Source organism: Gouania willdenowi, chromosome 3 (genome assembly GCF_900634775.1).
Source record: "Gouania willdenowi chromosome 3, fGouWil2.1, whole genome shotgun sequence".
NCBI lineage: Eukaryota > Metazoa > Chordata > Actinopteri > Blenniiformes > Gobiesocidae > Gouania > Gouania willdenowi.
The window spans coordinates 29,898,536-29,924,264 of NC_041046.1; the positions used below are offsets into that span (position 1 = coordinate 29,898,536).

The 25,729-nt window shown below is 39.5% G+C and overlaps 1 protein-coding gene across 1 annotated transcript; it reads left to right on the forward strand.

Annotated features, from left to right (window-relative positions):
• Positions 1 to 796: 796 nt before the first annotated feature.
• aldh1a2 (aldehyde dehydrogenase 1 family, member A2) lies at positions 797 to 25,036 on the forward strand. Its single transcript, XM_028434607.1, has 13 exons — positions 797 to 1,127; positions 7,966 to 8,070; positions 8,744 to 8,884; positions 9,344 to 9,473; positions 11,603 to 11,664; positions 12,448 to 12,576; positions 14,148 to 14,261; positions 19,802 to 19,904; positions 20,519 to 20,703; positions 20,823 to 20,987; positions 22,174 to 22,331; positions 23,963 to 24,037; positions 24,219 to 25,036. Exons 1-13 carry the CDS (start codon positions 828 to 830, stop codon positions 24,289 to 24,291), a joined length of 1,740 nt encoding a protein of 579 aa, XP_028290408.1. The 5' UTR covers positions 797 to 827; the 3' UTR covers positions 24,292 to 25,036.
• The last annotated feature ends 693 nt before the right edge of the window (positions 25,037 to 25,729 follow it).

Consider the following 25,729-nt stretch of genomic DNA (forward strand, 5'->3'; position numbering starts at 1 on the left):
TTTCTAGGAGCTTAGGATTCAACTAATGTTTGGATAAGCAAAAAAAAAAAAAAAAAATGTGAGAATTGTGACTGTAGATTTGCAATACTTTTAAAATCAGAACTTCACCTAACTGATAAAACTATATGTAACAGAGTTTGGCAACTCCCAGAGTGTAGTCCTGTACCTCGATTTAAGCACCATTGCTCAAGGGGATCCATACACATAAAACAACACAAGTACATTGTGATGTGAAAACACATGATCCAAATATAAAAGTCATAACCATTTTTTAAACATGGTGCACAGAATAATGAGCAGCCTAAATCATTTTTTATTTATTTACATCTTTGATCGTTAGCCTACACACACGCGCACGCACGCACGCACACGCACGCACACGCACACACACACACACACACACACACACACACACACACACACACACACACACACACACAGTTGTCAATTAACTCATCTTCCAATCACATTGCTTTATCCAAGATTTTTGTATTTTTTTTAATTCCTTTTAAATGAAGCCTGTTGCAAACGTGGTGGATCAATTATAAAATGTCGAATCAGGAGTTTTGTATCAGTCAGAAGGTGGAAATATGTCTGGGAAAAAGTCCAACAACTCAGTGTAAGCGTGTGTGTGTGTGTGTGTGTGTGTGTGTGTGTGTGTGTGTGTGTGTGTGTGTGTGTGTGTTTGTGTAACAATGAGCGAGTGAAAGCTGGTGAATGAGCAGTGTGATGTGGATGTGGATGGGGTGGCCCTGGCCCTGGCCCTCCTCTCGTTTATGTAAATGCTTGTATTTCATTTTCAAAAGGACGGCCCTTCTCTTTACCCAATGAGAAGCAGCAGTGTCGGACACCTGGCTATAAACCCAGGAAGGAGCCTGAAATCCCAATCACAAATCTGCTGGAAAAACCCCACAGACGCAGGGAAATCGACCACGGACCCCCCCCATCCACACACACACACATACATACACGCACACACACACACAACACACACACACACACACATAGGGATGACTTCCAGTAAGATCGAGATGCCTGGCGAGGTGAAGAGCGACCCTGCTGCTCTCATGGCATCCCTCCAGCTGATGCCCGCACCGGTGCCCAACCCGGAGATCAAGTACACCAAGGTCTGTCGCACACACACTCACTCTCACACACAAACACACACACACACACACATGCACCTTCACCAAGTTTCCAGCTCTCAGACAATGATCGCAGGCTAAAACGTATGAAAGTGTGAGGAGAGAGGTGAGTTTAGACTTTGAGCATGATGAGAGCGCGGAGATGAACTTCTGCGCGTCAGAGCGCACCAAGGACTGACTGCTGAGCGCTGCTTTATTTTTAATTTTAATTTTAATTCTGCAAAAGACGCCTCTAGTGAGCCTAACCAACAATCTCTGAAATCAGCATCGGATCTCTTTGTTGAGTATGTTAGAAACTGTAAAAAGGCCACTCAGACATTGCATATGTTAATTACAAGCGTGATAACAAATGCTGCTTGTTGTGTAAATCCTAGTAAAGAGTGAGTAATAGCCTGATAAGAGCCAGCTCTACTTACATTTTTACAGCCCTGCAGTCATGTCATACGCTTTTAATATCACAAAAATATTTTTATATTACTGTTATTGCACATGGTACCTGGAATAAAGCCCCACAGCAAACCACGGCCAAGTTGGAAAGTCTGATACAATATCTTCAAAAATGTGTCTATAGCCTATTAAAAGAAAGTTAATTGTGCTGTATGAATTATCTTCTTCGCCCAAACATGTTACATAATGGATTACTTGTGAAATTATCTAATCATAAAAAAATAACTTCCATTCCAACACAGCAGTAACGAGTTCACATTAGTTCTGCTAGAATAAATTACCTGCTTGTGATCCTAAAACCAATACTGGATTTGTTAATGAAAAAAGCAATAATGAGACTTAAATATTAAAATGATCATTTCCTAGTTTTGTGTTTACACTAAAATCTGTGAAAATAAAATAGATGCAGCGACATCATAGGAAATATATGCTTTAAAAAAAAGAGCATTGTTATTTTCAATTATTTAACAGTTATCAATTTTATAATGATAGTAAAAAATAATCTGTGAATATTTATCTTTGAAATAATTTTTATTATTATTACTTTAATTATTTATACAGTGAATGTTGTGTCTAACGATGGTTTCATGTTGCTCACATTTAAAAAATGTCCTGCCTGATTGTAACAAGGTTTTTTTTTTTAATTGCAGGCAGTGATTTGCGTCAAAACACACACAAAGTTAGCTTGAGGTTTAGTTCCATAAAAACCTTTTTTTTTTTTTTGGTTTCCTAATGATCCCTTTAAGTTATTTAGGAAGTATTTTGGTACGGCGAGTGTTGTGAATACTCCTCTAGCTTTTACACGTGCAAGTGTTTTTATGATTGTGAGATTAAAGGGCACAGGAGGCAGAATGATGATAATGCGTTGGTAGTTCATTTGCAGCAATAATTGCTCCGCGTTAGCAAATACTTTGGTGATTTAAGAGCAAAGGGCACACTCCTGCTGCTGCTGCAGCTTGATGAGGAGGAAGTTGCATGCTGCAAATGCTTTGTTGTGTTTCAGTCAAAGAGGATAGAAAGGATGGTGTGCTGAAGGAAATTTAGGGAGCGACTTGGTGAATTAACCCCTAGGAATTTGGATCATCCAGGCCCTGTTGGTTTGGTGGACACGGGGGGCATGGAGGGTCTGATTTATGGGCACCCCTGGGCTCTCCTCACACCCTGTTCCTGTTCTCCACCCTGGTGACTGCCTTGAAACAGCCCTGTTCACTAACATCGTTCTTTTGTTAAGATATACGATCTGCATTAATATACTTAACATAATGACTCAAACATTTTTTTTTGCTCTTTAAGACAGACCTTTATAAACCAAAGCAAAGGTTACTTCACCATGACCCTGAGGACACACAGATATGAGCGGTACAGTACCTTGACTTGTGCTTCTATAACAGGGTAGTTATATATTTAAAAAAAAAAAAAAAAAAGGTGGTTGTTACAATCAATCAACATTTGCTCCTTGTCCCTTTCACCCAGTCATGAACCGTTGATAATTGTGTGTTTGTATCAGTTAAGATATCGTCCACAGTTTTGTGCAACTATAAAACATGTGACCTCTGTTATGAGTTTCTATTGGTGGTGAACATACTTTTTTATGTAGCAAAGGTTGCAAAGAGGATTGTTTCTCTCTCTCCTCATCTCCTTCCCCCGCATCTCTCCCAATAGAATCCTTTAACAGCTGGAATACAACACCCAAACCGCCTTAAAAGTTGACTGGGCCACAAAGGAAACCATAAATTCAAAAGCATCTTTTTCATTATTACCAGTACTAATATCATAAAACACATCTTTGCTTCCAGCAGTAGTAGAAAGGACAGGCTTGACTTGTGGGCAAACGGATGAGTGTTCCCGCTCCTTTTGGTAGGTGATACATCTGGTTTTTGTTGTTTTTTCACACTGTTTATTGACGATGAGCTGTTAAACCAGAACCTCACCGGGACAAATTTAACAAGAATGGAAATAAAATCACTGTTTATGGAGCTTTGATTGTAAAGGAGGAGTATATAAACTGCGTGTGCAGTAAAATCAAGGATGTTGTGCTGTTCTAAATTGTAGCTGTCGGTTTTATAAACTTTTTTTTTTTTTTTTTTGGAACAATAAAGATTTAAATGCTGAGATTTGATTTCATGGAGACATTAAAAGCTGTGCAACAGAAAGCTCTAAAAGGAAGCAGACTTTAGTGAATATACAGTACATTCAGTGGTCTTGTTAACTGTCTGAGTTACAGGTCCTTTAATCTGATCAACAGTTATACATTTTCTCTGTTACTTTACTCATTGTGGCTTTAAGGCACTTTCGCCATAGGAACCCCATCTGCTGAAGACCTGTGTGTTTGTGGAGCGGCCTGTGCAGAGTCATCCACTCAGTGCGGATGAATAAGAGGCTCCATCAATCTGTCACTGATTGAGATAGTACAGATGGAGGCTTGGGGCTCCCTGATGCTAGGTGCTGTCCACCGGGGTGTAAATTATGACCCTGCCTCACTGTGTGGGTTAGTGGCCCTTGCTTTGCCAGAGCCTGACCTGCGGTTCTGGAGTTTTTCACTTCAAAACCACTGTCTTAGTGTGCCCAACATCAAACAGAACCAAAGTTCGTGGATACTATGCAACTAAATGATTTATCATGACGAGTACTGCGAGAACCCCTCTCTATCCCGCCTGTGCCCCTGCTTACACAACCCTCTGATTCACACACACACATGGCCACATACTCTCACAAACACATCTCTTTGATTGTGACAGGGCGAGTGCGCCGTGCCATTAACTGGCCTGTTGGTGTGAAATGCCCACTTGTGCAGTAAGTGTAAATTATCATCCTCGCAGACATGTCAACATCATGTTCCCCGTCTCTTAATCACACTTTAAAGAAGAATTGTGACAGCAAGGGTTAGCCCGTTAGCTTGGCATAGCTTCAGTCTGCAGCCTTTTGACACGGAGCATGTAAATCCTCACAGTGTCATTATGAAAAAAACACTTGGCTTCATAAATCTAATGGAAAAGGCTCTTTCTCCTGCGAGAAAGAGAGACGAGCAAGAGACGGCAGGACCTTTCTCGATGTTAAGTCGTCTGTGAAGAAGTGTGACATTTTCCCTGTGGTATTTTATTTTGTGTTTGATTTCAGTGTTAATTAACTTTGTAAAGATCCTTAATTTTAGGAGTTGTAGTTTAGGACAGATTTACTGTTAATGTGTTTTGATAATTTGACAAAACAGTAATTTAACAGTTTGCTCACTATGGAATTTGCTTCTTCTTCTTCTTCCTCTTCTTCTTCTTCTTCTAATTTTTAATTTTTGAGCTTTCATAAAAATACTGGGATGACTACATTTCGTGGCAATATTTTTAAAATGTTGTTCTTGTTCCAAAAGTTGCTCGGAATGGTTTCTTATCCTTTTTTCGAGTAAAACTGTTTTAAATAAATTGGCTTTATTTTATTAAACAGCTGTCCATGATGTAATGAAAAAAACCTGCCGATAAATATTTAGATGTATGTCGTAATAAAAAACTGAAGCTGCTGTACAGCGTGCCTGCATCACGTGACACCAGCAGGGTTGCCCTCAGCGAACCTCGGCGGCTCAGGGTGGCATTGTGCTTGTGTACGGGATTGAAAAACATGAACCAGGTTGTCAGACGTGCAAAAAGAAGTCAGGGAGAAAAACACCAGCTGGTCTCCACTTTCACATGCTCTGTGCTTACTTGTAACAGTAGTAATTATAAGACTTCTGAAACCCATCCAGAAACAGAGAGGAAATGGAGGTCCTCTGATAGGGGAGGATGTGAGACTTCCTGAGCAGCCTGGAGTTGCAGGTGCCCGTAGGATTAGCCTGGCTGAGGAATCTTGGCTTGTTGTGTATAAACACACACACACATGTAAACGGCACACATGCATTCACGACCTCCAAAAAAAAAGACCTACACCCCTCCCCCTGCTTTAAAAAATAAGATGAGGACTGAATAGCCTTACGTTTGTGTCTTGGCCGTTAAGAGTGGTGTGAAAAAGCAAAGAGCCGAGCAAATGTTTTCCTGCCTGCATTATTTCAGCATTTTGTGCTTCCCATGACAAAAAAAAATATATACAACTTTAGATTTAAAAATCAGGATAATTTTGAGTCTATTTTTAAATGTTGCATAAATTGCGGATATTTTAGGACGGGTTTGATTTTTCTTTCACAGTTTTTAATCAGCAAAACCTGTACCGTGTTTGTTGCCACATTTTAAATTTTTAAATAATTCGACAGTTTCTAAACGCTTGCAGCTGCCTTATTGCTTTGCTCACATCCTCATCAGGCTCTCTTGTTACGTATTGCACACAACAACTTATTGTAATTTACAATGTTTGTTCGATCCATTTAGTAAACTCTCCTATCTGCGTTTTAAAAGTCTCAGGTCTTTCAATGGAGATAGACATGTTTTAAACATGTGGAACATGAATGTAATTGAAGAAAACAGGACCCTGTGAAAATTCCCTCCCCCTCTACGCAGTAACTCAAAGAACTAAGTGGCCGACTTTCATAAACATGAAAACATCATGTGAAGTGATAGTAACGACCCCGCTGGGAACGGGAAAGAAAACATTATCTGTCATTCCAAAATGTGCACTCTTGCACTTTTTCATCCCTGTGTTCTCCGCTCCTCCTCCTAATGATCCTAAAAGCAATTTTAAGAAAACCTTGAGAGTTGATTTACAACAGCAGCCTGTCATCTTAATCAAGTCTTTCAATGGAACCAGACAAAAGTCTAACACCAGTCCGAGCCCAGCGAGAGGCTCGAGCCAAGCGGCGGCTGACAGTTGTCCTTTTCTGGCTGTGATTTAGGTGGGGCCTGCTCGACTGTTCTCGTGCTTCATCCCTTCTCCTTTAGCAGCATCTTGTGAGAGGGGTTACGCCATGCATGAAGCTACCCACGGTCTGCATTCTTGCTCGGACTGTTGAGGCTGTCAGGGGGCTCCTCTGATTTAGGGCGCCCTACTTCAGTGGCCCCTATAAATTTAAAAACTAATTCAGTGCTCTATGGGACTTTTTGTTTTTGTAGCTGGCCCTCTGCTCCTTATCGTTACTGACAATTTTATGAAGTGCTCTTAATGAGCAGCAGATTAAAGGTGGCCTCTGATGGAAGGCGCCTCAGAAACACTGAGCCTGGGAGGGAGAGAAGCCACTCGGGCCTGTCTCAAGCTCTGTGTGGGGGTGGGAGAATTTTAGGAGTGACCAGTGCAGAGGAGTGAGGCTTTACTCTTTGGAGTGGTACATGCAGACACTAAACACCTTCAACATCTGCATGTGAGTCAATCATATATAAACATATTGAGCCAATGAGTCATGGGAATGGAGGGGCGAAGGAGCAGTGATGTGCTGCCAGCAACTCTATACCAGCATTTTATACCAGCCCCAATGTAAACGCAGTTAACAGTTTACAACCAATTAAACAGTATTTAAAACCCAGTGTTAATGGAGGTGAAGATGATGGAGGGTTGAGACAAGTGGAAGTGGGACACCAAAACCTCAATTTTTTTTTTTTTTTTTTGCTGTCAAAGCATTTACTGTCCCCCAAAGTAGAAGAAGTATAAGAGCATATGTATACACAAAGATATTTGTGCCAACAGATGTTCTCTTTGCACTCTATCTATCAGACGCACTGACAGCCAATAAAAACAGTGTGTGAGAAGTCCGCCTAATGGATCCAAACATGCCAGCGAGAAGAAAGAATTTTATTCTCTGCTGACTCCACATTCATAAAATGTATTTACAACTTCAAATCACACCTCCTTTTAAGCTCCATGTTTCATCCAGCGCATGACTTTCCAGTTTGGTGACTGTGTAAACATTTATTTTTCTTTTGGTCTTCATACGTGTTGAATATATCTGTTTGGAGTCCCAGGCAGTTGTTTAACGGACGACTTGCTTTAACGCATCACAGAAACCAAGCGCAGCACGTGTTTTATGATCTCGTAAACGAGCAGTGATGTTGTGAAACGTGTGTCTCTGTGCACGAAGGTGGGGAGGTGGGTTGGAGTCTGGTGTCTAATAGGGATTTATCTGCACCCCCACACCTAAAAACACCCCTTTTGTCTGGATGGTGGAGCACTCCCCAGAGAGCAATGCTAGACAGGCAGGAATCTGTGACCAGATTTCCAGAGATTCTCCCATATCCCTTACACGAGAGCCTGGACATGCTGGGCCTACTGTCTGGGACGTGTTATCTTTTCACAGTAAATAAGCATTCGGCCTGAACGAAACCACGTAACAAAGCAAAAGATCTTACATTATGCAGAACTACTGCAGTCATATTATGTCAAGTAAATTATTAAACCATTTTTGTTTTCAATCGTTGAAATTTACTCAGACGTCCTTGTATTTTGCTCAATTTGTCAACTTCTATTTCAGATTTTCATCAACAATGAGTGGCAGGACTCCGTCAGTGGGAAGGTCTTCCCCACCTACAATCCAGCTACTGGAGAGCAGATCATTGAGGTCCAGGAAGCAGACAAGGTACATGACCATGATTTAAAAGAGATTTAAGTTAACCAACAAAGGAAACAAGTCTTTCAATATTTTGATACTTACTTAAACACGTAGTACCACTTTTGGATAACTCTTTAAAGTGCACATTTAAAACAACTGGAGTTGATCAAAGTGCTGGGAAGAAAAAAGCAACACAACTGACAAAATGACACAAACAATGGCTAAGATGTAGTATTAAGATACATAAACATAGTCCAACTATATAATGAAGTGAAAAGAAATAAATAACCATAATAAAATTTTTTAAAAAAACTAGATTTTGCCAGATGTCCATTCAACTCTCAAGTCCTGGAAAGCTTTTCACAACCAACAGGACGCTAATCTATTGTCACAATGGCTTTTACGTCCAATTTAGAAATTCAGATTAACCCTAAATGAAACCACCACCTGCACACATTCATTGAATTTATATTTTTGGGAATGGGATTTGAACCTCAGTGCCCTAAACTAAGGGCACCATCGTTAACCTCTGACCCACCAAGCAACCCAGGAATTTGCAGTCAAAATACTCATGGCTATAGTGCCCTATAGAGTTTTACATTGATGTTGGTTGGGGTAAATTGAACTGTATACATATTAGATAGAATTTATTTTAAACATCCAATCTTCCAGCACTAACTAAAATGTGTATGTTTTTTAGGCTGATGTTGATAAAGCAGTGCAAGCAGCTCGCCTCGCCTTTTCTTTGGGCTCTGTATGGAGAACGATGGATGCATCAGAGAGGGGCCGGCTGCTGTCCAAACTGGCAGACTTGGTGGAAAGGGACAGTGTTTATCTGGCTGTAAGTCGGTGTCCAGTTCAAGCATGTACAACCCAATTATTCAGTCAGGTCACAGGCAATGCTTTGTAATGTGCAGGTTTTAGAAGAGTGATAAGCATCCGCCATGAAAACTCATCTCTAGTGTACCTATGAGTGATGTTTGTGTCATAACAAAAAAGGAATATTATAATATAATATAAATGATTAATCCGAGTTCATTTTCCTGGCATTATAATATTAGTGTCTGAGATAAATAAATATGATTTTAAGATATAAATTATTGAATGATTTTGTTTCTATTCACTGAATGTAGTATGAATGGAAAGTTAGACATTTAATGAAAAGGATAATTTGAGTGTTATCTTAGTGTCACATTTCACCCACAGATGTTTGCAAGTGATGGACAGGTAGAGAATTATGTGAGGATCACGGGGTTATTATATCACATTTTTCTGAAGCGTCTCTTTTGTGTCTGCTCAGACAATCGAGTCACTGAACAGTGGGAAACCTTTTCTGCCCACCCTGTTTGTGGACCTCCAAGGAACCATAAAGACACTGAGATATTTTGCAGGATATGCAGACAAGATCCATGGCAGCACCATTCCAATGGGTATGTATGTTTTTTTTTTTTTTTTTTCATAATTTATGAGGTTTTCCAATCGATGGATCAATGATCAAACACAATTTATTATTTCCCCCAACAGATAAGATAGGCAGGGACCTGTTAGCTTAAAGATAAAGACAGTTTTGGTTTTATTGATGTGGGACATTGTGTTCAGAACCTTTTGTAAAATGTTATTTGAGGGTTGGATTTTGCAGAAGTCCTACATAAAATACCCAAGTAGAAGTAAAAAGTAGTTCAATTAAATAGTATTCAAAGTAAAAGTTGCGAGTTACTTTTACCCCCCATGTTTATTGTTGATCATAAATCTTGCCACATTTCCCTTGCATACAGTAAACATCTCATGTATAAACTTAAAAAGTAAAAGACTAAATCTTACACAATTGGAACTGAATGTATTTTCCACAAAGGCATCTGTATAAAATTCAGGGTTTGTCAAAATGTAAAAATTCTTAATACCAGTGAATTCAATTAAAAATAAAATAAATTATCAGGCTCTAAGTAAAGCTACATTTATGAACTCTAAAACTGATAAAAGAGCTGGCATTCAATGCTGTTTTGGCGTGGGGCACAACATTTAATCTGGTTGGTCGGCTATGATGTGATGCATTTGATTGTTGTCTGTTTCATTTTTTGTAGTTTTACAATGTCCGTTGATCATTTTCAAACAAAACAAAACAAAAAAATGTACTCAGTAATGGTTGGGTGTAGAAATGTAACGACTTACTTTACTTATTTTAAAATGTACTTAAGTACAAGTAAAGATATTGATTTACAAATATACTCAAAAAAACCCCATAAAAGTTACTCAGTTATGGTAACATGAGCACTTGTAATCCGTTACTTTCACCTCTGCAAACCATCCCGCCAAGAAAGAAGGACACGCTACCTTGCACAACTTTTCACAATAAGATGTTTTACAGTAGAGTATACAATACATTTTATTGTAAAAGACAGTGTTTTCCTTTAGCACACTATGAAAGAAGAGAAGACACAAATGAAAGTGTGCCTAATCAAGACAAGAGTAGAAAAATGCATGGGAAACTTCTGGATACAGCTCTATTGTCCTACTCAAAGCCCCATTTGTGCACTGCTGCCAAACCACCCAAGTTAAACTATTTACTTGAGATTTGCTGCAAGATTTCCCCATATAAACACCCCCAAAAAATAACAAATATATTTAAAAAAAAACAAACAAAAAACAATGTGTCACCAGTGTGATGTAAGTAATTGTAGCTGATCTCTCACGAGGACACTGTGCACCTCATGCACCCACCAGTGTCTCCCAGTATCCACCTGTCTAGTGTGTTAAGATGAGATTCTGGTGTTAAATTTGTGTCCCAGACTATGTGAAATGAATGGGGGTGTCATTACATAGGGCACCCTTGGCTACATTCTGATATCATTTACAGTACGTGGACCTTTCCAAATTGAAATCTAAGTCTTTTGAAGGCCTCATTCTTTCAAGCAAGTCATGCAGACACTTGAAAACATCACGTCTGATAAGTTTACAGGTGCAGTCTGCAAACAGATCCAACGTCCACTCTCACAAAGAGGCTGACACATGGGAACCTTTCATCTGATTCATTGTCTGTGGTCAGACTTTTACTGTTTCCCATTCTCAAATGTTTAGCTTCTCATCTACCATGAACCATTCCAGTCCAAAGGCAACATGAGGCAATCATCAGCTGACCACTGTCGTAACAAACTCATACACATATATTTCACAATATGAATTGTTTTGGTAGAGAATGAACAAGCATGACACGCCTTCAGCCAGCACCTCCTTTTTTCTCAAGTAATGCTTGAGGAATGAACAAGGCTTTCCAGCATAACACCCATTGCTGTGCACATGCCTTTGCTGCTGAAGAGGCCTCGCAAAAAACGAAATGTAATCTCTCACCGGGGTTAAGGAAGCTGGAATGTTGCGTGTGGATTCATTTACAAATTAACATGTTGAGTCAACAACACCGGGGGTGTCGGGTGGTGACAGTCTTTGTTGAGCGGGATACTATTTTCCACTTTGTTTAACAAATGTTTGACATAGAAATGTATAACTCACTTTCCCACTCGGTCTCTGTCTGTGTGTGTCTATGCTTGTATCTGTTTTTCCACAGATGGTCAGTTTTTGACGTTCACCAGATACGAGCCAATTGGGGTGTGTGGACAAATTATCCCAGTGAGTAAATCCCTTTCCTGCTGGTATCATGAGCAATACACACAAATATATGTATGTGATGAGAAATCTCGAGAGAATGGATTATATAGAAATAAATACTTTGGACATGCTTTAGTGACCTTGTTGTTTAAAAACTATCAGCGAGTTCAGTAAATCTGAATCAGTTATTGTTTATTTGGGTGAGGCTTTGCCAGCAATACCCAGAAATCACTATGTCAGAGTGTGTGAGCGATGGGGATCGAGATGTGAGTGAGAAGAAGAAAAGTTGATCTTAGAGACTTAAGATGTGAAGTTTGAGGAAAGAAGAATGATGAGAATGGATGGAAAAGATCAAGGAAGAAAAGGCTGTTGATTGTGCAAGAGTGGAGAAAGCGTGTGGTTCCGTGTTGAGCCCCATGGGCTCCTGTGCAGAGCAGGAATAACACAGGCTGTGCTGTGTGCTGCACAGCGATATGGGTCTTTTGCACATGTGTTGCAATTTTCCTTCTTTCCCAGAAAGCTGTGGAGAGAGAAAATACTGAACCAGTGCCGAGTACATTTTCTCACTTGACTATGTTTAGACAGAGTGAAAATGAGAGTTAGTCACTTACTGAGTTATTGAACTTGACTTCTGACCACCCAGCGATTCAGATGTACGATGTCTGTTTCCTGTGTGTGTGTGTGTGTGTGTGTGTGTGTGTGTGTGTGTGTGTGTGTGTGTGTGTGCGTGTGTGTGTGTGTGTGTGTGTGTGTGTGTGTGTGCGTGTGTGTGTGTGTGTGTGTGTGTGTGTGTGTGATGAACAGTGGAACTTCCCTCTGATGATGACAGCGTGGAAGCTGGGTCCAGCTCTGGCATGTGGAAACACTATCGTTCTGAAGCCTGCCGAGCAGACGCCCCTCACCTGTCTCTACATCGCAGCTCTCATCAAAGAGGTGAAACAGCCGAATCTGCTGAAATCTCCATTACTCCATTAACCTGCAAACAATGGGCGGTCGGATCTTCGTGCTTAGATTTATCACAATTGCTGCCGGTCTTCATTTCATTCCCTATGAGTTTGGACAGGCTGGTGCTCATGTGACAGAAACAAAAACACACAGAGATGTTTCAGTGAAACTTGTATTTGTAAAACTGCTTTTCACAGTAGTGTTTCATGTGGCTTCTGTCAGATCACATTTTATTATTAGATTTCAGTCTTGCTGCTTCCTTTAACTCAATAGGGATCACTTATTGACTCTAGGTTAACATTTCATTAACAGGATATTACACTGCTGGTCTGTTTCACTGGAATTCAAAGAGATGTTACAAATGACCAAACTTCAAAAGTAAATGTCCTAAATCTCTGAAGCACACAGGCCTTCTCTTCATTGAGATAGTGTCTCTTAGAAGTATATATTGTATATATTGTGCCTGCCCTCCCTAAAGGACATCTCCAGCTCACTGCTTCAACCTCGTCTTATCTTTTGTTTTCCCTGCTGCACCTTCTTAGAAGCTACAAAATGTTACTTTTATCATAATGACGAAAGTTTCAAAACCTCTGCAGTACATGACACAGAAGTTTGATCTACCTGTCATAACCATCACAGTCTGCACCAGGCACCGATGTGCAATGGCTGCAGCTCACAGTTTTATTGTGTCTCTAAAATGAATATTCATCAATGAGTTTTAACGTTGGCCCTCACCATTGATTCCAATGAATGATCTGTGCATGGGAGAGCTACACACAGCACTAAGAAGATATGGGAGCAAAACATGGTGATATACCAACGCTAATACAGTTTGCTTAGAAATTCATACAAAAGCAAAAGTAACTGTGATGAAAAGTTACCTGCGGCATGTGCTACTTAGTGCAGCAGATTTAAAAATATACATATAATGCAATGTTTGTCACTGAAATTCAAATTTTCAAATCCAACTGCGATAATGAACATTGGAGACGACTTACTATGGGAAGCTGTGTAGGACCATTCTATGTCCTTCATTGGGCTTTTCTCCAACTTTGCCCAACTAAAAAACATCCACAAAGTGCAAAGAAATTCCCCTTGGTTGGAAAAGCCTTAATCAATATTTTGTTGGTATTTTTTTGTGTGTATGGTAGATATGAGCCATATATTCTGATGTGATACGACAGTGTTTAAGGTGATGTTGCAAAATGTCATGAGACAAGATCTGGCGCTGATCATTAAGAAACAGTTTGAAATGATAAACACTTAAAAAAAGACATTTTCAAAAAGTAGTAACAGGATTGAAGTAGTAATCAGTAATTTGTGACACATTTGAAAGACGGCCTGTTAAAATGAACCCTGCTCTTAGTTTAGAGAGGCAGTATGTCCTCTCTGGTCTCGTTTCTTTTAGGATATGTATTATCTGCTGCCTCTTTTGTTTACACATACCCTGCTCGTAGGGAAGCTGGGTTGGGTCCGGATTCCCCCACACTGCTTGTGGTTTTCCTTGGCTCCACTGTCCTCTATGTTGAAGCTTGTTTCCTCTCATATTGTTTTGACAGGCTGGGTTTCCGCCGGGAGTCGTCAATATTTTGCCAGGATTTGGGCCAACAGCAGGCGCTGCGATGGCTGCGCACAAGGGCATCGATAAAGTTGCCTTTACAGGATCCACTGAGGTAATTTTCTCACTCTCCGGTGGTCTTACGCTCATTTATGTCACAGACCACGAGTGACACAAAATGTGTAAAACATAAAAACAGCGTTTGGCAGGCTTATAGATATAAAATGTCAATGCCAACGTCAGTTAATACCCTGAGAAATACTCATCAGGATATTGAGCAATACATGAAGTCATGTTTCTATTTTAAGCATTAGAATTTTGAAACTATAGTACCCACTGTAAATATAAATGAATAAATTGTATAGGTCTACCCTCCCTGTATCCGTGTGAAATGAACTCAGTCGAGTTGCTACTTCTAGCGTTTGACCTCTGCTGAATGAAAAACACTGAATGTGACCTAACTGTCAAACTTAAGTATGAATGCAGCAGGAAACAAACATAAATACTGAAATTGCATCAAACTTCTCAGTGGCTCATAAATTGTCATGTACTTCTTGATACATTAAAGTCATTTAACACAAAATAAACACTACAGGCCTAGCCTTGCTGCTACTGATATTATTTTTGTAAAAATGTTCATCCTCACAAAAGAAAACTTAAATCCTTCAACAAAGCAGTGCATTTGAAACAGTCAGTCACTCCGTTAGATCAGCCTAAGTGGCTCTCGGTCACAGTACGTGCCCCAAAATCCTGCAGTTTTTAACATGTAATGGCAAAGCGACTAGCTTGGCTCATTAAAGCTCTGATCTGGGCTTTGGATTCATTACAGAGGGCAGGTTTTACCTTTTCTGTGAAGTGACTACATGATGGGAGCTCAAACCATGGCTTTATCGTCTTCATCAAGAAGTGAAACCACGGGTTCTCCTGTTCTCTTCGTAAAATCCCAAATATGTCCATGATATCTGCCTTTTATATTGCTAGGTGTGCTTTTAATCATTTCCTCTTGATTGTCCACTCCCTCCATCATATTGTGTTGGAATAATGATACTGCAATTCAATAGGACGTTGCTAACTGAAAGTATTTTTAAACTATGAAACTGTATTGTTCTGTCATGGACAGAAAATCAAGAAGCAACATTACAATATATAATTGATTAAGTTATGACACTGAGTCGTCCACCTTCTACATCGCTCTTAAAAACGATAAAATTCAAATGCTGTGATGGGCCATGGCTGCAGTGGTGCTGTCTCGTGGCCCTCAGTTTTGGTGAATGACTTTTGCTATTTTGCTGGACTGGGGGTTCTGTCTCAGCGACTTGTGCCCACGGTCTGTGGTCTGCACCTTGTGCAAACGACTCCTTGTGATGTCTCCATACGTAGATCCTCTGTACCCAGCCATGTGCCATTGTCCTTATTTTAACTAGTGTGTCTGTGTGTGGTAGGCGGGGTTTGTATGAGATGGGTTTATTTTAAACTATGTTAAAGCACTTTAAGCTGCATTTCTTTGTATGAAAAGCACTTTTTATAAATGAACATTGATTGATTGATTAAACACAGATCGATCAGTGTGTCAGAGAGAGAACTAGATAAAGACAAGAACACTGGAAAATACTTGAAACTACCCTTTCTGCCCCTGGATGACACCAATAAGAAGCCTTGTGTTTGAGAAGATCTCTTTTGTAAACTTGCTCTGTTGCAAATATGGTATATTTAAAAAAAAAAAAGAAAGAAAGAAAAAAAACATTATTTACAGCACACGTTCAAAAATGGCAGATTTTGCTAATAATATTACTATCAGAAAGTAAAAAAAAAAGATGTCATAATGTCCTCAAATGACAAGAAAAAGTATTGTGCGTCTGTTGTGTGTTTGGTATTAAAGTTTAAAGGACAAACAAATGGGCTTTTGTATAAGCTACGTACCCTGTCATTACGACTTAAGAGAGGACTCTAATTTTATCTTATACACATGTGCTGTTAGTGGTACATAAACACAATTTTTTTGCTAACATCCCCCTTGTTGTTGATTCCCTTCAGCTGTTCCTGCTGTATTAATGCAGCTCCAGAATGCCTTTCATCTGATTCACGCAAAATAAACTTTTAGTACTTGTGCAGTGCCGAATGGTGCTTAATGAGAGGCTAAAAAACATGCCATGTGAGGTGTTGATGAGTGTTGTGGTATGTTGGCTTTGTTGAGGTATAGTAGCAGATCTGGAATTGGTAAGCTAAGGACTGTGGCCTATCTTAGCTTACACAGGGCCCAAGGCACGCCTGGACTGGTAACCAGTCTCTTAACTGGCTGTTGCAAAAGGCCCTAACTTGATGGTGCAAAATACGGCACAAAGCAAGAACCACGATGCTTCTCTATGTGCACAGGTTGTCATGCTTGGCATTGTTCCTTTTACTCACATAATGGTGACCTAAAAATTAGGTCATCTTTTTGGATTTGACAACACTGCAAATGACAAAGAAATGAATTAAGGTGGTGTAATACCAGAGGGAACGTCTCACCTTACAAAATTCCATTATTTACTTCTAGATAATACAATTAAATGAAATACAAATGCATGATCCAAGGACTCGCGGGGAACAGCTGGACAGCTGTCATATCTAGTCAGTGTGGGTGTCTGGTGTCACTCTCGATTTCGCACTTCAATGCCTTTGCTGCCTGAAGGAGAACCTTCCTGAAATGTGATAAGGTCATTTGTACTTTGACTGCACAGTCAAAGGGGAGCTGGGTTTTATAATTGTTAACATTAATGTCTGCTGCTGACACTATGATGTCCTCTGAGACTCACATTCATTGCATTAATGGCTTAATCTCATGATCATTGTTAAAAATCTGCACATCGAACACACTGCAATAAATATGGACTTTTTTAATCTGTTGACACAATCTATTGCTGTGTGTACAAAATAAACCTGTAAGCCACAGTTGTATTACAGCTTGGCAAAAGACCCACAAAGAAAATGAAAGCATTAGGTACACTAGATTTCTGGATGTGTGCTGAAATTGGCATCAGCAACAGACCCGTCTATTCCTGTAAGTAGTGAGGCACTGCTTCTTTTTCCATACCCAACCATCTATTACTGAAAAAGAGAAGTTGACACTGTAAAATGTAGAGAGAGAAACACGACAGAGAGTTGATCCTTTTCAAATTCTCCAAATTTCTTACACTTGTCACTTTGTGCTACTTCTAAAACAGGCCGATTGTTTGTGGAAGAAAAAATTCCCTCACCGCCTATGTGGATACCCCCCCATCCCCACTCCCCCTTTCACATAATGGTTGATAATTAATCAGTCAGTGGTCATATTTTTATGGCTGATAGCCTCGATAGTATTTATAATATCTTTCAGCTGCAAAGAAATACTTCTCCGGGGACAAAAGCAACAACATCTGTTTGTGATTTCTCTGAGTAACAGTAAAACCACTTTATAATGTATTGTGCCCACACACGCTCCCTCATACGCACACAAATACACTGCTCCCATTCTCCAACACAAACACACTCAATGTTTTTATCATGTCATCCTGATCAAATGGTTTTGTTTACAAATCATTTAAATGTACTGTTTGTCCTGTTGTTTAATAAGAGCTGGGGACAATTACTGAGAGAGCTTGTCGTGGACTAGTGATGCCCAGACAGTGAGTCAGTGAACAGTAAAAGCAATGAGTGGATACAAAGAGCAAAGCATCTCCTAATGGGGGGGGGAGTAGTTACAGGTGCACAGCTCCTCCCCATGACTCATAAGTGTCTGTGACTGCTGCACAGAGAAGAGTCTCATCGCCTGGGCTGTTTTTTTTTTTTTTTTTTTTTTCACCCCGGAATAAACGCATGCTTGCCTCCCTTATCCAGACACTCTGTGTTTCAGATCAAAGACAGCATCAGTAAAACTAAAGCCAACCCAGATTGTTGTTTTATGACAACTTTAGTACTAGCAACAGCACAGCAGCTGATCCTGCTCCATAAACCTATCAAAACTCCTCAGTCTATTTTATTACATTTTGCTATCCGGGCTGAATTAGACACGGGACAGAGATACTGAGAGATGAGGAGCCCTTTTCCATGCCAGAGGTGGGGGGGTGTTCTCTCCTTTGGACACTGGAGGGGATTTTTTTCCACATTATCTTGCCTGTTTTTGTGGAAAATAAAACAGACTTTATGAGGAATAGGAAGATAAGCTCTTGTTTGGGGGATTGTGAGGGAGGTGTGGGATTCTTCAGGCCGGACTATCTCATTGATGCATTTTTTTCACAAGAAAAAACAAAGGCTAAAAACAAGGTACCGGTATATTCTTATCACTCATCCATCTTAAAAACTCACTCGTCTTGAACTGATTCTCAAAGTGTATCTGTTATACGGCTGTCATACGCCGCTGGTTAACTTCTTACCATGGTAAATGACTATGGTGATTAACCAATAGGAAAGATATAGATTTTAATCTGATAGACTGCGTGACATTTGACAGCTGACAGAGCCTCAGACATTCATTTATTCATTCATTCATTCATTCATAAATTCACACTGTTGGCAACACTGAAAGCCTCAGTCCTGTAAGATAATACAGGCTGTATAAAATACAAATATTGTCCACCTTGTCATTGAGGCTGAGCTGTATAAAAGCAGCATCAGAGCAACAGACTGCCCCCAAATTGAGGCGGATATGTGAATATAGATACATTTGTGCTGTAATAAATTGAAATTGCCAGAGTGTCGGTTTATTCTCTAATGAATTAATATTGTATAATCTCACAAATTCAAGCATTAACAGTCCTCAATTATCTGTCAGCATTCCTTCCTTCCTGCTTTTGCTGAAGCAACTGTGTTGTTTTTGTCCAAATTGTAGATTTTAAAAAATATTCCTCAATTATGACATAACTTGCTCTCTGTGCTTGTGATTGGTCAGAAGCTGCAATGCCCACCAGCTTTTATGTGAGCGTGCACGCATTCAGGTTGAAATCACCTTGCTTAAGTGAATGTGTTGATAACCTGCTTTGTAGTACAGCGGCTCTGTGACGGCAAATTAACTTGCCTTGTATTTATCGGCTCACGCAACATCATATTATTCTATAATTTTTTTTTTTCATCATAAAGTTTTTTAAACTCGGGGAGAACATACACTAACCTGTCGCTGACTGTCAGAGTTATCATGCTACACATCAGGCTGCTCCTTAAGAAGAAAGCATTGTTGTTTTGTTTTTTGTTTGTTGTTTTTTGCAGAGCTTTGGTGATTCAATCATTTTTTTTCAGAGGAAATGAAATATTAGGAAAACAGGGAGTGTCCTAACTAGATCTCATGTTCTCACCATATGGTCACACTGAATCAGTGTTATCTCAAACATCCCATCCCAGCGTGTTTTGGGAACATCAGACACCAGCCCAATACTTGTGGTTGCCTCTTCCTGTCTTTTGCAACGTATCAGATGCTGCACCCGGCTGAAATAACACATTGTTTTCCTGTCAGTGTCTCCAAAACCCAGTAAATGATATTCATTCTGCGTGTTTGTAGAACTCTTGTTTCAGCTGGCCTACCTGTGAATTCCATGTTTGGACCAAACCAGTCCCTCTGGGACCGTAATGGTTCCAGCTGATTTAGAGATTTGGCTGTGTGCCTCTTCTTCCAAGAGTAAACCAATAATCTGTTTCCTCTGAAAGGTTGGCAAAGTAATCCAAGAGACAGCTGGGAAGACTAACCTGAAGAGAGTGACACTAGAGTTGGGAGGAAAGAGCCCCAACATCATATTTGCAGATTCCGATTGTAAGTTTTGAACTCTTGTTTCATTCACTGTCTTTTATCTCTTGATTGTTTTATTTTGGGAATCGTCATTTTAACAGTTGTCAAGTCAGTCCTTGAGTTTGCAGATTGAAACAGTCAAAATCTGATAAACGTTCAGAGGCCTGGCGATGTTGCGTAAACTTCTGGACGGGTTTCCTATATGAATTTTAAGTGTCAGACCAAACTAGGGCGGGGGGGGGGGGGGGGGTGTTTTCAAATGCTTCCAACAGCCTCTAAAAGAGTTCAGTGACACCTGTAAATCAAGTGAATGGACACTGACTCGGTCGGGTGCTTCAGCCGAGACCCATAAATCTCAGGGATCCGTTAACCCTTCATGCACAGCAGCAGGACTCTGTCTCTCAGGTGTCAGGTATCAGAATTGCACAGGATAACTCCAGTGAGAGAAGTAACACACCTTTTCCAGACAGGAAAGTTTTTCTTTTTACCAAACTGTGAATAACTGTAAACTAGAAATTAGTTGTGTTATTCATAAAATGAGGTCTACTTTTCAGGTTTAGGCTGATGAAACAATGTTTATGCAGAAATGAGCAACACATGTTTTTATTTGTTAACAATTTGATGAATTGTTTTTCCAGTGGATCTGGCTGTAGAGCAGGCCCACCAGGGCGTGTTTTTCAATGCAGGCCAGTGCTGCACAGCAGGCTCTCGTATTTATGTGGAGGAGCCCATATATGACGAGTTTGTTAAAAGGAGTGTAGAACGAGCCAAAAGGAAAATAGTGGGCAGCCCTTTTGACCCAACAACCGAACAGGGTCCTCAAGTGAGTGGACTTATTTTCATGTCTTTTCCACATGATGTACTGTACCTTATTTTTGAAACTCGACTGTATCCCTCTTTTTCCCTGGGTATCCACATGACACTTTACCATTACCATCACAGATCAGCCGAGAGCAGCAGAATCGCGTGTTGGAGTTTGTCCAGAGTGGCATCAGTGAAGGAGCCAAACTGGAGTGTGGTGGCAAAGCTCTGGGCTTGAAAGGATTCTACGTTGAGCCCACAGTTTTCTCAAATGTGACAGATGACATGCGCATCGCCAGAGAGGAGGTACAAAACTGTCTAGCATGCTTATTTTGACATTGCTAAATATATTGTGTGTACTGACTTAATAAAAGCTGCTGTCAGGTTATTGCATTTACCTTGACTGACAATAGGAAAAGTGAGAAAAAGCAATACATGCCTTTGCAGAACATGTAATGCTCAATGATCGTGCACATAGACATCCATAATGCACTTGCTACCATCCTGCAGAGTCACTGAAATAGATTACACCACAGTCATAATGCTGTTGTGTTGTCTTACTGATCAGCTGTCATAGGTGTAGGTGTTTATTGTCTCAATACATTTAGCACGTTTAACTTCACTCCCTGTCCAAGAGTTTAGGGCAGACATAGGCAACTGACGGCCCGAGGGCCATATGCGGCCCTCGGCCTAATTTTGTGTGGCCCCAAAAACTAAATTGTATGAGTTTGGAAGTTATATGAAGCCCAACATAACACGCAAAACTCCAGAAAATGTCAACAAAATGCACAAAATGTAAACAAAATTGCACAAAATGACAGAAAAATACACAAAAAAACAACAATAACACAAAAAATATAACAAAAACACACATAATGACTCAAAAGAACTTGTGAAAAGGTATAAAAAATTCACCATATTGGCAAGAAAACAGAAAAAATAATTCAAAACACACAAAATGTCTAAAAACTCAAAAAAACATCAAGAAACCCACACAAAAGGACTACAATGACAAAACCATTTGTTCTTTCCTGTGTTAATGATCACATTGATCTTTATTTTAAATGCTGACATGAATGTTGATAATGTGGCCCTCGGATCAGACCATCACATTTTTATGGCCCCCGCTCTGAGAAGTTGCCCATGTCTGGGTTAGGGGAACACGAGTGTGAAATGCAAACAACAAAATTGACAAATTCTATTAATTTCTTATTGATTCAAACAGATTAGGCCTGTGATTGGTTTAAAGCATTTTACTCACGTCACCACACACCCAATTTTTCTAACAAATGGGAATAACTCATTGTCTTATATTTTCCTTCTATTTTACTTTAAATTATTAACAGTAACCAAATATGCTACATCTGACGATAATTGTAAAGAAAACACAGTTTAGTTCTTAAAACGTGGTGTTTGCATGGATGTATCTGCTTGTTTTCCACCATGCGTTTTCAATTTAGCAATCAATTTTTTTCTTCTCACTTCTTCCCAGATTTTTGGACCAGTGCAGCAGATCATGAAGTTCAAAACTATTGAGGAAGTGATAGAGAGAGCCAACAACTCAGACTATGGTTTGGCAGCTGCAGTGTTCACCAATGACATCAACAAAGCCATAACCGTCTCCACAGCCATGCAGGCTGGCACCGTCTGGTGAGTTCCTCCCTATTTTCTGAGCCGTAATCAGAAATATTTCTCATCTGGGAATTATCAACCCCTTCAGTCTTTGCCATCCAGGAACTGTAAATTGGCTGTGTGCCACTTCACTATCATTACACAAACCACAAGGAAATGCTTTCCTTCCCCCTTTTCGCTTTTATTTAATCAGGACAAAGACATTTGAGATGTACAAATATCAGATGTAATGTACCAGCGCAGCCTTCCTTCACCGTGAATTGTAAAAGTAAACCGACACTCTAATTGTATAATTTCTGAAAATGAAATGGTCATAAAAAATGACCCATTGAATTTGTTCTGAATTGTTTTGTTTCTTTTCATAATCACAAACAGATGTTTGTGGGGAAAAGTATACCTAACATACGCCCTCAGCTAAAAAGGTTTCCTCTATTATAAAGTCGACCATTGCCTTCCGCAAAAATTCTGAATCTCTTCTGAATATTCTTTCTTTTATGGGGCTTTAGCAGTGCTGCCTGTTAGAGAGAAGGTTGTGGGTTCAGGTCTAGGGGTGTCCAAACTCTTTCCACAGAAGACTAAATACAGGAGGGAGAAAAAGAAGGTTTAAGGTCGCAAAGCTTTTGTTTTGAGTATTTTTGCTGCAATTTCATGTGATCAGATGTTGGTGTTGGCCTGAACGTTTGAGTTTAGGTTCACTCTCCCTCTCTGTCATTCTTATGCTGTTTTGATCGACGCTTATGTTCGCACTTTTGTAGTTTGCTAGACACGCAGGTGAAAAAGTGAAATGCTTTTAAAATGTGTTTGTGTAGGAGTGCCCCAGTAAACATGCACTCTGTACAACATCTGATTTCCTCATTGTTTGGTTTGTCTCAGTCAAACCAGGCCAGTGTACAAGCTGATATAGAGAGGATCATCTGTGAAATTTGGTGAAGATTGATTTATCCAATCAGGACATCCCTGATCCATATTACTACTGTTATAGAGAGTAATGTTCCAAAGACATTTTAGCCTGAGCTAGGGAAACCACAAGTGCAAGTCATATTTTGTTGCTTATGCCAGAAACACAGCATTGTCGTCATACGCGCTCTTATTTTGAATTCAGCAACTTCCGGTTACGCCATATGAAAAACTGCCGTTTTTTTAAAAAAAAATTTTATCTCCCTCTTCTAACATTTTTTTTCTGTTTTTTTAAGAAACAGAGAATGAAAATCATCCAATTTTTGAAGTTTTGTTTATCCCTTTTCCACTTCAATAAAGACAATTGGCTTGAATTTCAATCTTCATCTTTTAATTTTCAAAATGAAAATCAAATAACCACTCTTTCTTCTTTTTTTGGGGGTTTTTAATATACTCTTCTGAAATGAAAATCCAATGCCCAAAACGTGCAGTGCCCCACTACAAACATATTTCCAGCTGTATGAGTAACAGTACCAGGTTAGCCTTCAGATGGTCTCAAAATTATCGTGATGATGAAAGTTTGTTTATAAATGAATCTTTTCAGATTTGGGGGAAACCATAAAGTCAAAAATAAGTTAGTGATGTGTCTGTGTGTGTGTGTGTAGGTTGTGGCTATGATATTTATATATATATATATATATATATATATATATATATATATATATATACTGTATAATGTGTGTATTTTTCAGGATAAACTGCTACAACGCTATGAGCTCGCAGTGTCCATTTGGAGGATATAAAATGTCTGGCAACGGCCGTGAATTGTGAGTATCACTTCATCTGTCTGAAAATACACAAGTTAAAACTTCAAAATACGCACTTTCTGTTCCAAAAATCTCTCAAATCTGTAAGTGTTATTAAAGCTCTCTCCATATTATTTCTGCTGTATTTCTATGCTGCTTTTTGAAACAAAAATGATCAGCATGAGTTCTGTTTCCTCTACAGGGGAGAAATTGGCCTAAAGGAATACTCAGAGGTGAAGACCATCACAATGAAGATGGTGACCAAGAACTCTTAAGGCAGCCATTTATGGGGAGGAGTCGGTAGTTTCCTGTCCATCTCTGACCAGTCAATCTGCAGCAGAAAACCACACATACCATCAGAACTAGCTATCTCTTTGGTGACCAGATGCCTATTTGCTCATGTCTTCTCATCAACTCAGTCATGTCCAACCATTTCCACCTGGTCTTGAATTTGTGGACTTTAAACCCTGTCACATCTGTGAAATGCATTCACACTGTAAAGCTTCTACATTAAAGCACTCTCAGAGACGATGAAAGAAGCTGCTCTGACAGCCACTATGTCTGGATCCTCACTCTGATCCCCCCCACCCCCACTCCCCCATCTCAGAAGCTGGATGTTCAGATACTCGGTCACCGCACTTGTACTCAATCCTTTACCACTACCCTGTCACTCTACACTTCACTCTGTGTAGTATGATAACGTGTCATGTCCTGGTAGGATTCGTAGATGCTCATTTAAGACCACTGATGTTGTCTGCCTCAGATATGAATGGATTGATACGTTAATTCAGCTTGATTTCTAAATGTCTTTTATTTGTTTATATTTTAGCTCATATGACTTAACACTGTATGTTGACCTTTGACTGATGTAAACATGAAAGATTTTAACCTCTTAAAAGCATTTTACTCTCACCTGCTAAAAGAGGCGTAGATGTATTTTAAACTATATGTAACTGATTTTCATTGATGTCCATCTATGTTTATGTTTATACAATCGCATATAAAATCATACAAAATGAACTTTGGTGTTGTTCTGGAAAGCGTTTGTGTTCAGAATCCTGGGCTCTTTGGTTTAGCTTGAGGTTAACCTGTGGTGCCATAAGTCTGTTGTCATTAAATATTAATATTTTCCACACATTAATAGATAAAATATTACAGATAATGATACAGCTCATGCAAAGTCCCATTTTAGTATTCAAGGTCTATCCCAAAAGTACATTTATTGCATGTTTCATTTTGCTACAAAAACAGTCTTGAAACTGCATGCGCAACATTACATTTATTCACTATGCACTCAGGATAATGGTATTACACAACATTAAACTAGTGAGAGAGAGAGAGACATTCCTTTACTTCTATCACAGTGGAGAAACTTTGGGTTGGTGCAGCAGCAAGTAGTAAGAGCACTATTGTGAATATTGTGATGCACACAGCACAGTTTGAGTTGAATAAATACAACGCAATAAGGTTCAGTTTCAAAGATTGGCAATAATACAAATATACAAGCAATATAATAAAAATGACAACTAATTGAAGACATTAAAGCAATAATTTTCATAAAAAAGAAACTACAAGTATCCCAAAAGTGAGCAGTAGTAATATATAAGTATATGAGGGGATTGGTTCCAAACCTTTGTCTTTGAGATCCACTAATCTAGCAGGTTTTAGGTGTCTCTCTGTTCCAACACACTTGAGTTTGAAGTGTCATCAAGT

Bases quoted from the DNA above. Each gene is read 5' to 3' on its own strand.
- aldh1a2 (XM_028434607.1), top strand. From the start codon at position 828: ATGAGAAGCAGCAGTGTCGGACACCTGGCTATAAACCCAGGAAGGAGC. The intron at 12,577-14,147 runs GTGAAACAGCCG...TTGTTTTGACAG, and splicing joins TCGCAGCTCTCATCAAAGAG to GCTGGGTTTCCGCCGGGAGT. The intron at 19,905-20,518 runs GTAAGTTTTGAA...TTGTTTTTCCAG, and splicing joins CATATTTGCAGATTCCGATT to TGGATCTGGCTGTAGAGCAG.